At 43.1% G+C, this 13,398-nt stretch overlaps 1 protein-coding gene across 2 annotated transcripts in view; it reads left to right on the top strand.

The window, feature by feature from the left end:
* LOC141094896 (uncharacterized) overlaps positions 1-13,398 on the top strand; it is a 34,870-nt gene that overhangs the window by 18,276 nt on the left and 3,196 nt on the right. Inside the window, exons 2-6 of one of the 2 annotated variants that reach the window (XM_073580927.1) lie at positions 4,669-4,801; positions 6,511-6,591; positions 6,813-6,876; positions 7,488-7,566; positions 9,653-9,719. In XM_073580927.1, the coding sequence (XP_073437028.1) occupies positions 4,703-4,801; positions 6,511-6,591; positions 6,813-6,876; positions 7,488-7,566; positions 9,653-9,719 (390 nt within the window). In that variant the 5' untranslated portion in view covers positions 4,669-4,702. Of the gene's footprint in view, positions 1-4,668; positions 4,802-6,510; positions 6,592-6,812; positions 6,877-7,487; positions 7,567-8,908; positions 8,978-9,652; positions 9,720-13,398 lie in introns of those variants that run through there. The other variant, XM_073580928.1, reaches the window with a different exon arrangement.

Below are 13,398 nucleotides of genomic sequence, written 5' to 3'. Positions count from 1 at the left end.
CTTAAGTTTAACCCCTTGTCCGCCTATGATGCCCAACTCGGGGATCATATCAAGAGCTATTGAGGCAGAAATTATCACTAGGGAGTTGGGATCTGCTTTGGTGGTTAATGAGCCAACAATATCAACTTTCTACCTGCTCCCTAAAATTCATAAGGATACACAATGTCCACCAGGAAGGCCGATAGTTTCAGGCCGGGGCAATTATCTGGAACATGTGGGCCGTTGGATCGATTCAGTATTACAGCCTTTGGTGGAAGAACTACCATCTTTTCTTAAAGACACTAATCAGTTATTGCGAAGGGTGGATGGGCTTTCTCTGGATAAGGATGCGATACTAGTGACGGCTGACGTTGAGTCGCTGTATACTAGTATACGGCATACTGATGGTCTGAGAGCGGTGGAATTTCTTCTAAACACCTCCAGTTTGTCTACTGGTCTGAAACGATTTATACTGGAGATTTTGGAATTTGCGCTTACGCATAATTTTTTTTGTGTTCAAGGGGTCCTTTTTCCTACAGATCCAGGGGACAGCCATGGGAGCGGCCTATGCGCCCTGTTCCTGGGTCTGTGGGAAAGGGATCTCTTCCAGTCAGATCTACACGCATCTATGGATCGCGTCCTCTTGTGATCTGGCAGGGTTCTAGGTGTTTGTTGGAACAGTTTTTTCAGCAGCTAAATGACAATACATTGAATATCAGGCTGACTTTTGTCCATAATGAGAACAAAATTGAATTTTTGGACGTTATTTTGAGGAGGGATGGCCAGGATATGATCCAGACAAATATTTTTAGAAAACCAACTTCTACGAACTCGTTGTTGCATGCCACCTCCTCTCATCCTAATCATATGATTGGATCAGTACCGATAGGACAATTTTTACGCCTAAGGCGTATCTGCTCGACAGATATTGAATATGAACAACAGGCTGATGATTTGAAACAGCGGTTTAGAGAAAGGGGCTATAGTCATAGATCCATTAAAAAAGCGTACAATCGTGCAAAACACAGTACGCGTAATTCTTTATTGTATAAGAATAAGGACCCCACATCTAAACCGGATCAATTAAGATTTGTAACAACTTTCTATTCCCAATCAGATAGAGTTAGTAAGATATTGGAAAAGTCCTGGCCCATCTTGTTGGCTGATCCAATAATGGCTAAGATATTACCAAGTAAGCCTAGAATTGCGTATCGAAGAGCAAAGAACATACGGGGACACCTAATTAAGAGCCACTATGAGACTAATCCACCATTGACATTCCTGAGTGGTAGTACCCCACGACAGGGGTGCTTCTCTTGTGGACAATGTGTGGCCTGTATTAACATCGATCGAAGCGAGACGTTCACGGATTCATCAGGTTCTAAAGTATTTAAAATCAAAAAGAGGATTACCTGCTTATCAAAATGTGTGATATACTATGCCACCTGTCCGTGCTCCCTGATCTATGTGGGATTGACCACACGTCAGCTGAAAGTCAGGGTCAGGGAGCACGTTCTAGGTATACAAGCTGCGGCAAGTGAAAATGACATATCTGCGCTTAAGACCATACCAAAGCACTTTAAATTATATCACCAGTGCGATAGCAGGACTTTTAGAGTTAAAGGGATTGACGCTTTGGATCCTGGTATCAGGGGAGGCAGATTATCACATCGCTTGGTTCAAATTGAGGCAAGATGGATATGGACCTTAAATACGGTCCATCCTAATGGGCTAAACGAATGTTTAAATTTTGCATCATTTCTATGATCACCCACCGGCTGTATTGTGAAGTGCATTTAGTTATCCACGTTTGCGTGGTTGTTTTTAATCAGTTGTTTTTATTGATTATTATTCATTATTTTTCTATCATATATTTTATACTTTAGGCCACGTGTTTAATACAGTCACAGTATACCGCATACTACTATATCAGGATTATATACCATGGAGCCACATTGGGTGAACATCTGGAACCATGAAAGTTATATACCTGCTGGATACAGTTATTTATTGCATATTATATATATATATAATCTTTAAAAAAAAATGTAAATTTTTTTTTGATAAATGTGGAATTTAGAGTCAATGGGCCTTGAGATGCTTTTTGGGGTTAATTACTCAGAGACCTGTAACGACTTATATGTAGCATAGTATTATTTTTATAAGGTAAATAGGTACGGTATTATCATCATATTATTGTTGTTGAAATTTATACCTTTGCTATAGTGCTCTATATATATGGCCAAATCTACACATTTATTATCTTATATGACATATGTAGTAATTATGCTCTTAGGTTCTATATTGATAACTGAATATGCAACAATATCGTCTCTATGCTCCATGCGAGTAATGGGGATTATGTGATGCGATTATTGTGTTCTGTATTGCTCATATTAGAGTACTGTGTGGCCGTTTAAAGAGGATGTTCTGACCAGTACGCATGCGCGTCATGGTCTCAGGCTGCGACGCGGTTTCTGGCGTCTCCAGCCGGTGTGTTGCCGTGGCGTCCATGACGCCGGGGCGCACACTGGTTGACACCAGCGCCGCTTCGCATCCCTGGTCGTCATGACGACGGATGCGTCATTTCCGGTCCACTCCGCCTCATTTCCGGTCACGGCCTTTTTAGCTCCCTGGCTCCGTTGTAGTTCACGCCCCCAGACGAAGGACGAGCATCTGAAACGCGCGTCGGGGTACACGCGCAGACCCCCCTGGGACTCCTTCACTACCGCCCTTTGCTGGTAAGAAATTACCGCTATGATCACCGCATGCGTCTTTGGGTTAGAGAGAAGCAACAATGGAACAGCGGCCATAAGATGATGGATGTTTTGGGATTTTTCCAATTTTGCCTTGTGTGTGGTGAGACGTTAGTCCCATGATTTGTTGTCACTCTATTGCCTCTTTGGGCCAGATAAGGTCCTCTATATAGAAATAACAGTTTTAATGAGGCAATTGTATAACCATCTTGGTGGGGTATGTTAACAGTGACACCCTCTGTCTACCTTTAGAGTTGCTCTTTGATAGTAACCACTAGATATATACTATTAGGTCGTACTATATTTTCATACAGTGCCCTATATATATACATTTACTCACATATATCTATTGGTCATGTATATTTGTGCAATATGTCATCAGGGCTGGTGTGTTAATGAAGTAATATTGAAGATATGTCATATAAGTGATGATATCATTAATGTGAGGAGATTGTGGTGTCCATTTGGACTATATTATTTGAGTTCTTTAGGGAGGTCTGCTATGTTTCCCATGTTGCGTGGGTTGTTCTAATGCACTACTGAGCACTGTTTTTGTCTAAATTCTGTATACTTGTCTTAATAAAGATATATATTTTTTATACCGGATCTGTGGTCGTATATCAGTGGTTTTCCACTCCCCCCTTTTCTAACTGAACACTGCAGGGAGAAAATGAACTTTATTACTCCCGGCAGCGTTCCGGTTTCATTCATGGGGGCGGCACCGCTGGTTCAGGTGCCACTCAGAGTATACAGAGTGGCGGCTGGGGGCGCAGTTACAGCCGCTGCTCTGTATACTGAAGCGGTGATTGAATCCACGCCACCCTCCATGACTGAAACCAGGACAGTGCCAGTTGGGGGGAATAAAGTTAATTTTCTCCCCGCAGCTTTTGGCTAAGCGTGGGCGCCGGGCACGTTAATCCCATATGTGCAGCTTAATAGCATTTTTTTCTGCTGACAGGTTCCCTTTAAGCCCTCCAAGAAGTAACAAAATAATGATCATGTGCACAGCAATGTTGTTTTGATCTTGCTTTGCATTATGTCCATTTTGAGGCAGTTTTTTGGTGCTTTTCAGGAGGATTCTGAACAAAATCACCTGAAAATCACACCGTTTACACATAGTGAATTTCTGCTGAAAAAAAAATCTTCAAAAATCTCAGTGTGCTCATAGCTGATGAATAAAAGCTCCAAGTTTTTGAGGAGTATTTGGAGAATTTCCTCTCAGTTTCTCCTTAAAAACCTCGTCAAAAACCTCCATGTGAACATAGACTGACAGATTTGGTGAGAATTCCAATCTGACTGAAAACCAATATGGTGGCACTGACCGGATATGTTCAGGGCACAGACATAAAGTAATTTTCATGTTTTCTGTCAGGATCTGCAAACTACAAGTAAAAGGTGCACCGTTTCTTTAAAAATGCCAGGCACAGATGGCCAAGGTGCCCACATCTATTTTTGCATTAGATGACAGGCTGGATACATTGGGCCACGGATATTGTTGTGTTTCACTTCATACAATAGTGCAGGCTCATCAAACACTATATTCTGTATATGTAATCACAAAGTCCGCACTGTGTGCCAAACAACAGTGTTGTCCTTCATATCTGCTAGCCGGGAAGGAACTACATGTGCCAGCATGTCCCACACACCCTGGTCGTGTGCAGGGTATGAACAACCCGTGACCTCTATCACTTCATGGTGAAGGTTTCAAGATTTAGTCAGTGCTTGCATTGTTCACACTGACCACTAGATGTCAGCACACAGATTACACTCCACCCTTTAAAGGACTGTCATCGCACTTTACAGCCTGTTGTAAAACTGAATATTACAGCAATCTAAGCAAGTTCTATTGCCTTATCTGACTTACTGCAACATTTTTAAACTACAAGGTGCTGGATTAATGGAAATGTACTGTATTTTCATGTTTTCTTTCAAGGTTGCAGGACTATAAGCATTTTCACATCTTCAACATGTTTGGATTCAACAAGGATGAATGCTGGAATTCAGAATATGACTCCACCTGGGAGGATGAGGAACCCCCTCAAAAAATGCCGAAACCACAGCATTGGGTAGGATCCTGCTTGCCATAATAAAATAATAATACCGTAATTATTAATTATAATAAAAGGGCCGGGACTAACAATTGGTGGCATCTGCTGAACCGTCGTAAAGTTCTGTCTTTACTTTTACTTCCTTATAAAATCTGCGCTTGCTGTGAGGAACAGATAAACATATCACCCATAGATCTGTATACGTCATTTTTCCTGGAGACACTGAATATCAATCCTGGAAATATTACTATAAACTCTTCGCTATTTTGCGTTTATCACAGAATTTCCCCTTTCACTGACAGCAAGCAGAGATCTTGGATCCTGAAACACAAAATAGTGCATGAGATTTTCCCATGGAAAAATCAAACGCTCTGAGTGGCACTCTTAGGCTATGTGCCCACGTAGCGTTTTAAAACGCTCACTAAAAACCGGACTCCTTCCCAGAAATCGCGCGGTTTTTTTCCGTGCGATTTCACCGCGATTTTACCGCGATTATGATCGTGATTTTGCCGCAGTTTTCGTGTGCGATATTCAAGCACTTTCCAAGCGATTTGAAGCATCACTTGGAAAGTGATGGACAGGTTGGTCACACTCGTCAAACATAGTGTTTGACAAGTGTGACCAGGTTTTTACTATTGAGGCCGCCTATGCAGCATCAATAGTAAAAGATAGGATGCTAAAAAAAAATAAAAAAATCGGGGTATATTTACCTTCCGGCGTCCCGCGCTGCAATCCCGGGCCTCAGCGTTCCCAGTAATGCCTTGCGAGACCTGTGATGACGTAGTCTCGCGTTGCTATAGCGATCTCACGAGACCGCTAGAGTCACGCGAGACTACGTCATTACAGGGCCTTGCCGCAAGGCATTACTGGGAACGCTTAGGCCGGGAATGCAGCGCGGACACCGGAAGGTAAATATACCCCGATTTTTTTATTTTTTATTCTTTTTTTACAGGGGTATGGTACCCAGGGCCTGGAGGACAGTCTCCTCTCCTCCACACCGTGGGTACCAACCGCACATGAGACGCTTAACTTCCCGCATGGTGGGCATAGCCACATGCGGGAAGTAAGCGATTCTCATGCATTCCTATGGGTGCGGAATCGCGGCAATTCTTTGCGATTCCGCACAAAAGAATGAGCATGCTGCGATTTTTTCCGCGATGCGATTCCGCCGCGGAAAAAAGCGCAGCATGAGGCTGTGTGCACACGCTGCGGATTTTGCTGCGGTGTACAGTACCATGATTCCCTATGGGAATCAAAAACCGCAATGCAGACGGTGCAGAATTTTCCGCGCGGATTATCTGCGGTTTTCAATCCGCAGAAAGAATTGACATGTCAATTCTTTCTGCGGATTCTCCTGCGGTTTGCCATCTCCTCCATTTGAGGAGATGAAAAACCGCAGGGCAAAACCGCAGAGCAATCCGCAGGTAAAACCGCAGGTCTTTTGACCTGCGGTTTCACCTGCGGATTTTACAAAATCCGCGCGGATGAATCCGCACCTAATCCGCAGCGTGTGCATACAGCCTTAGCACAACATGTGCGGAATGCCATAGGAATGCATGGGGGGCGTTCTGTACACGATTTTTAAACGTTTTCGCGCCGAAAATCACGGCAAAAACGCTTAAAAATCGCTACGTGGGCACACAGCCTTACACTAGGTAGGGACGGCCACATGACAGCCCACGTGCACCTATTTGGCGCTGAGCAGATTTTGGGTCTTTTTGTTTCAGCACAACTTTGGGAACAGATCGGCAAGAGACATGCAGAGGTACAGACATGGATACGACGACCTGGATACTGCCCATGACCTGGTAACTACCCCCAGCAAGCGCTAATGTCTCACATCTGCTATTATATGCCCCATCTGAAGATTCTTTAAGTCGCGCACACCTAATAATACCGTCAGTGGCGTGTGCTATCCGGGTTGTACAGATTTCCATTGAAACCAATACGTTTAGCACCAATTCCGGTCAGATCTTTGTGACCTCTAATGAATTTTCTCTGCGCATCAACTTACACAGTTTCTCCATAGGATTCTCCAGAAGAAATGATGAACCTGCAGTTCTACCAGAACCAGAGAGCGTTTCAGCCTCACGGTCAGTAGATCCAGAATGTGACAGGTGTTATCTATCTTCTCATACTTTCCCAGACTCCTGAATGGCGGCATGTAATACAGTAATATATCTCCTGTTCCTCTGTATTAGTATTAGGGCTCATACTCACTTGGGAGAGACTCGCAGGATTCTAGTGCGAGTCTCTCGCATGAAAACCCTGCACTGCCGCCGACACTGGGACCGAAGCGTACGGCTGCATAGAAATACATGTAGCTGCACGCTCCGGTCCGAGGGCCGGCGGCAGTGCCAGGTTTTCATGCGAGAGACTCGCACTAGAATCCTGCGAGTCTCTCCCAAGTGAGTATGAGCCCTTAGTCAGATTTACCATTCAGGACATTAGGAAATCTGAGTGACAAGCCCACATCTAATGACGACCATATTGGTTGTCACCCAGCTTTCCCAGAATACGTATGCTCCAGCTTTGCTGCTACATTATATTAAATAGAAATCCATTATCTGATGGCTCAGGCTGCTATTCCTTTTCCACCATGCTTTACACTGCAGCTCTGATTGTTTACATTTTCTTTGTCAGTTAATAATTAATACATTAATGATGAAAACCTTGACTGATCGAGTCTCTAAACCAAATGCAGGACAAAGAATAGAAGATATTCATGATCGCTGGTGGAACGACTATCAGGAACTTGAAGCCAATCACTCCTACATCCAGTGGTGAGTCTAAAGCTGGAGTCACACACAACCATTAAAAAAAGGTCCCATTTTAACGGTCCGAAATCGCACAAAGGTATCTTAACCAGTGATCCGTTTTTGATGCGATTTTTCTTAATTGATGCGATTTTAATCGCATGTAAGGATCCGTTTGACATCCGTCTGGCGAGATTTTTTCGCAGGAAAGCAAAATGGACATATAATGGAGCCCAATGACAGGTTTCCCCACACAAAGAATGAATAGATCTATACACATATATATATATATATATATGGAAAAAAAATAGGCAGCACTCAAATTAAATGTGAAAAAAGTGGATACTTTACTGATCCTCAGATGGCAACGTTTCAACGGTGACCCGTCTTTGTCAAGCCTGTACTTTGGACTTGTAGGGATTAATTTAAGGGGTTAATTCGTTGTATGAAATTGCAGGGACTCCTGCTGACGTCACTGAGGCTGCAGGGAGTCCCCGTAATTTCATACAACGAATTAACCCCTTAAATTAACCCCTACAAGTCCAAAATTTTACCCACAAACCCTCATCTAATTAATTGCGATAGACATAACAAAAAAAAAACATGAAATGAAATGGTTAACTATATGTAAACCATGTGTCATTTCATGTCGGCCAGGAGAATAATTAGGCCAGGGTCACAATGGCGAGGAATACAGCCGAGTGAGAGGCGCTAAAAGCACGCATTACACACGGACCAATGATTCTCTATGAGGTCCCTCGCACCAGCCGTATATTTCTCATCCGTATTCTACGCTCCGTGGCAATCGCAGCATGCTGCGATTGTCTCGGTCCGAGGATCCGATCTGATCAAAAATCGCATGATGGGAGCTGCCCCATAGAATAACATTGGGACGAATGCAATGCGATTTTTTTTATCGCATTGCATTCGTCCGATTTAATCGCCAGTGTGACCCCGGCCTAAGGGATGTGAATGTTGGAGGGTGGGGATTCCTTCCAGGGGTCCATATCACTATATAAGGCTTTATTCACACATCAGTATTTTTGACCGTATTTATATGCCAAAGGCAGGAGTGTCTCCAAAACACAGAACAGGTGTCAGTATTTCAATTATTTTTTCCCTGTCAGTTCCACTCCTGGTTTTCAATCATAAACACTGATGCAAAATACTGAATGTGTGAACGTGGCCAAATACAAACTCCTGCAACTTTCCAATATATGTTACATTTCAAGTCTCCATCATTTTCAAGACCTCAGGTTGCTGTCAATGAATGGGATCGTTGTTTACACCCTGAATCTACAACCCCAATACTTGTCACAGCTGAGGGTTTGTTATAATTATATCTTGATTCTTAAGCCCCCGTCACACACAGCGAGATCACTGAGTCACTGTGGCAGGCGGGAGACCAGCGATCAGCAAGCTGGAGCTGGTAACCAAGGTAAACATTGGGTTTCTAAGCGCCGTGTGGCGCTTACAAATCCGATATGTACGTTAGATACCAGCGCGCTGGTAACCAAGGTAAACATTGGGTTTCTAAGCGCCACGCAGCGCTTAGAAACCCGATGTTTACCTTGGTTACCAGATCCCTGCACCAGCGCGCTGGTATCTTAACGTACACTGCGGGTAACTAAGCGACGTGCGTCGCTTGTTACCCACGTGTCGCTGTCCTGATCGCTGCTGACATCTGCCTGTTTGGCAGCTCACCAGCGATCATGTAGTGACACACCAGCGATCATGACAAGTTCATATCGTTGTCGGGATCGCTGGTGAGCCCCTATGTGTGACAGGGCCCTTAGGCCAGGTTCACACTATGAGTATTTGGCCAGTATTTTACCTCAGTATCTGTAAGCCAAAACCAGGAGTGGGTGATAAATCCAGAAGTGGTGACGTGTTTCTATTACACTTTTCCTCTGATTGTTCCTCTCCTGGTTTTGGCTTACAAATACCGACATAAAAAAACTGACCAAATACTGAACGTGTGAACATGGCCTTATAATTGTAGGCAGTAATACAGACTTGTTGTCGGAGGGGTAACTGTCCTGGAATGACCCTGGGTTGGAGCAATTAATTTCTATTTTTATAAGCTGCTTTGTAAAACAGAATATTATTACAGGTTGTTTCCGCTGCGAGAGCCCGGGGTGAACCCATACGCCACGCCGCTGACCCCCGAAGAAATTAAGGTAAATGAGGATATAAAGTCAATCATTGCATAACACAATGTAATGTATGGAGAGTGCATCTTATGTATATGCAGCAGGTATAATGTACAAAATGGTTATTTAAAGAAGATGCTTTAAAGGAAAATTACTTGTTTAACCCCTCAACAATCAGAGGTATTTTTGGTTTTGCATTTTCATTTGTTGCTCCCCTTCTTCCCAGAGCCATAACTTTTTTATTTTTCTGTCAATATGGCCATGTGAGGGCTTTTTTTTTTTTGCGGGACGTGTTGTAGTTTTGAACGACACCATTGGTTTTACCTTGTCGTGTACTCGAAAATGGGAAAAAAATTCCAAGTGTGTTGAAATTGCAAAAAAAAGTGCAATCCCACACTTGTTTTGTGTTTGGCTTTTTTATTAGGTTCGCCAAATGCTAAAGCTGACCTGCCATTATGATTCTACAGGTCATTACGAGTTCATAGACACCAAACATGTCTAGGTTCTTTTTTAGGCTAGTTTCACAAACTTTTTTATCTAAGTGGTGAAAAAAAATTCCAAAGTTTGTTAAAAAAAAAAAAAAAATTGCCTTTTTCCCATACACGTAGCGTCTCCGTTTTTCGTGATCTCGGTTTGGGTGAGGGCTTAATTTTTTTGCGTGCCGAGCTGACGTTTTTATTGATGCCATTTTGTTGCACATACGTTCTTTTGATCACACATTATTGCATTTTATTGCAAGGTAGCGTCAACCAAAAAATCTTAATTCTGGCGTTTTGACTTTTTTTCTCGCTAATTTTTTATATTGATAGATCGGTCAATTCTGAATGCGGCAATAGCAAATATGTGTATGTTTGATTTTGTTATTGTTATATTTTGAATGGTCCAAAAGGGGGGTGATTTGAACTTTTAGATTTTTAAAAACATTTTTTCTTTACTTTTGGCATGCTTCAATAGTCTCCATAGGAGACTAGAAGATGCACTTGTCCAATCGGCTATGCTACACACAGGTGATGATCAGATCGCCTGTATGTAGCAGAATTACTCTCGAGCGGCGCTCATAGCAATCCGGCAGTGACAACCATAGAGGTCTGCATAAGACCTGAAAACCTCAAAAAGAGGAAAAAATCCTCCAAAAAATTCTGAAACAAACCAGACAGGCCTAAATGCATCTGCACTAATCCAGGGTGCAGCGGACCCAAGTAAAATGGCAGCTGCACAGGTGCAATAATACCAAGCGAAACAGCCAGCCTACAATCAGGGATTGGCCGTGTGGTACACCAGTGCAGAAAAAATAATCCGCATGTGGCAGTGTTCACACAGGGAATGCAGATGCATTTGGGCCTGTCTGGTTTGTTTTAGAATTTTTTGGAGGATTTTTTCCTCTTTTTGAGGTTTTCATGTTAGAGTAGGACTGGCAAGTGTAAAGAACTTTGACGTTAGTTTGCCAGCTTCCGTATTAAGGCCTTAATATCAACCAATGCCTTACATATATTGATATGTTTTTTGTGCACTTTTTATATTTCTTTCAGGGTGCAGTTGGGCCCAAATGGTTCTGCAAACTTGTGGCCTCTGTTCACACGGGATGCACTCTAGTTGGCACTGGGCAGCCCCCCTATATGGTGTTACTAAGAGGTTGTGAGCCAGAAGCCCTGCATTCCCTGTGTGAACACTGCCACATGCGGATTATTTTCTCTGCACTGGTGTACCACACGGCCAATCCCTGATTGTAGGCTGGCTGTTTCATTTGGTATTATTGCACCTGTGCAGCTGCCATTTTACTTGGGTCCGCTGCACCCTGTATTAGTGCAGATGCATTTAGGCCTGTCTGGTTTGTTTTTGAGGTCTGCATAAGACCTCTGGTTATCATGCCAACACATCGGTGACCCGGATCACGTGACAGGGGTCACCGATGGGCAGGATTTCCGGCACCCTTGCCAGAAGCGCGAGTTAAATGCCGCTGTCAGAGTTTGACAGTGGCATTTAACGGGTCAACAACCGTGGGTGGATCTCGATTCCACCTGCAGCTGTTGCAGGCGTGTGTGTGTGTGTGTGTGTGTATGACATATGGGCAAAATATAGAGTTAGCGAAATAATTATTGAACACATCACAAATTTTCTAAGTAAATATCTTTCTAAAGGTGCTATTAACATGAAGTTTTCACCGGATGTTGGTAACAACCCATCCAATACACACAGGCAAAGAAATCAAAGTATAGGTGTCCATAACTTATGTGTAATAATGAGAAATGACACAGGGAAAAAGTATTGAACACGCTAACTAAAATGTATTTAATACTTTGTACAAAAGTTTCAAGATGCCTCCTGGAGGTGTGATTTTGGCCCACTCTTCCACACATTCATCAAATGCTAAAGGTTCCATGAGCTCTTTCTATGAACTCTGAGCTTTACTTCCTTCCATATATTTTTTTATTCAGGTCCGGTGACTGGCTGCTTTATTTTATCTCTGTCACCAATTGAGAGTTTCCTTCTGTAGCTCTCCACAGGTGGTACTTGACGTTTGGACAAATCTACTGATAATTCTTTTCACTCCTCTGTCTGAAATCTTGTGGAGAGCATCTGGACTGGTCGGTTTATGGTGAAATTATGTTTTTCCCACTTCCGTATTATGGCCCCAACAGTGCTTACTACAACCTTCAGTAGTTTGGAAACTCCTTTGTAACTAAAGCCACCAGTATGTTTTTCAACAATAAGGTTGTGAAGGTCCTGGGACACTTCCCTGGTTTTAACCATCATGAGATGTTTCTTCTGTGGCACCTTAGTCATGAGACACATTTTTATATTCCATCAGTTGACCCAGCTGATATTATTATTCATTAAGTGACAGGATTGCTTTCTAATTACTGATAGATTTCACCTGCTATCATGACTTTCTATGGCTTTTTGCACCTCTCTTTCTTCATGTGTTCAATACTTTTGCCCTCTGACATGTCTCATTATTACACATAACTTAATTTGTGGACATTTATGGATGGTTTATTTGCCTGTGTGGATTAGTTGGGTTGTTGCCGACATCTGGCGAGAATTTCATGTCAATAGCACCTTTAGAAGTATATTTACTGTATTTTTCGGATTATAAGACACACTTTTTCCCCCAAATTTGGGGGGAAAATGGGTGTGTCTAATAATGCGAATATACCTTTCCTTCTGTGGTGGAGCAGGGTCTCAGGGTCACTGCTGGAGGAGGAAAGAGTGGAGCGTTTTTGCAGGCTGTGATGAGGGGGTGTTCGCATGTGTGACGCTGCGGGTGTTCGGCACCAAGATCTCCATCTGCGCATGCACCGCCCCCGGAAGCCATTTTTCTGGAATCCAACGCATAGTAAACCATGAAAGTGCGGGGGCTCCTGCACCACCGAACACCTGCAGCGTCGCACATCCGAACACCCCTTTCTCCCAGTCTGGGGTCGGCAGCATCACCCCACTCCTGCCTCCGCCAGCAGTGACCCTGGGACCCCGCTTCCCCGCAGCCGCCACCCCCAGTAAGCAATAAGACGCATGGACTATAAGAAGCACCACCATTTTATTTAAAAAAAAAAGTTTTTTCCTCAAAATTTGGGGTGCGTCTTATAAACTGCAAAATACGGAACGTAGAAAATTGGTGATGTGGTCAATCAATACTTATTTTAACTTCTCTCTCTCTATACAGTGTGTGTGTGTAAAATATATATATATAATATACATATACACT

This window comes from Dendrobates tinctorius, unplaced genomic scaffold (genome assembly GCF_039654945.1).
Source record: "Dendrobates tinctorius isolate UK_male_01 unplaced genomic scaffold, ASM3965494v1 ptg000065l, whole genome shotgun sequence".
Lineage (NCBI taxonomy): Eukaryota > Metazoa > Chordata > Amphibia > Anura > Dendrobatidae > Dendrobates > Dendrobates tinctorius.
Note: the sequence above shows the minus strand (reverse complement) of the source record. Positions and strands in the feature narration are given on the sequence as shown.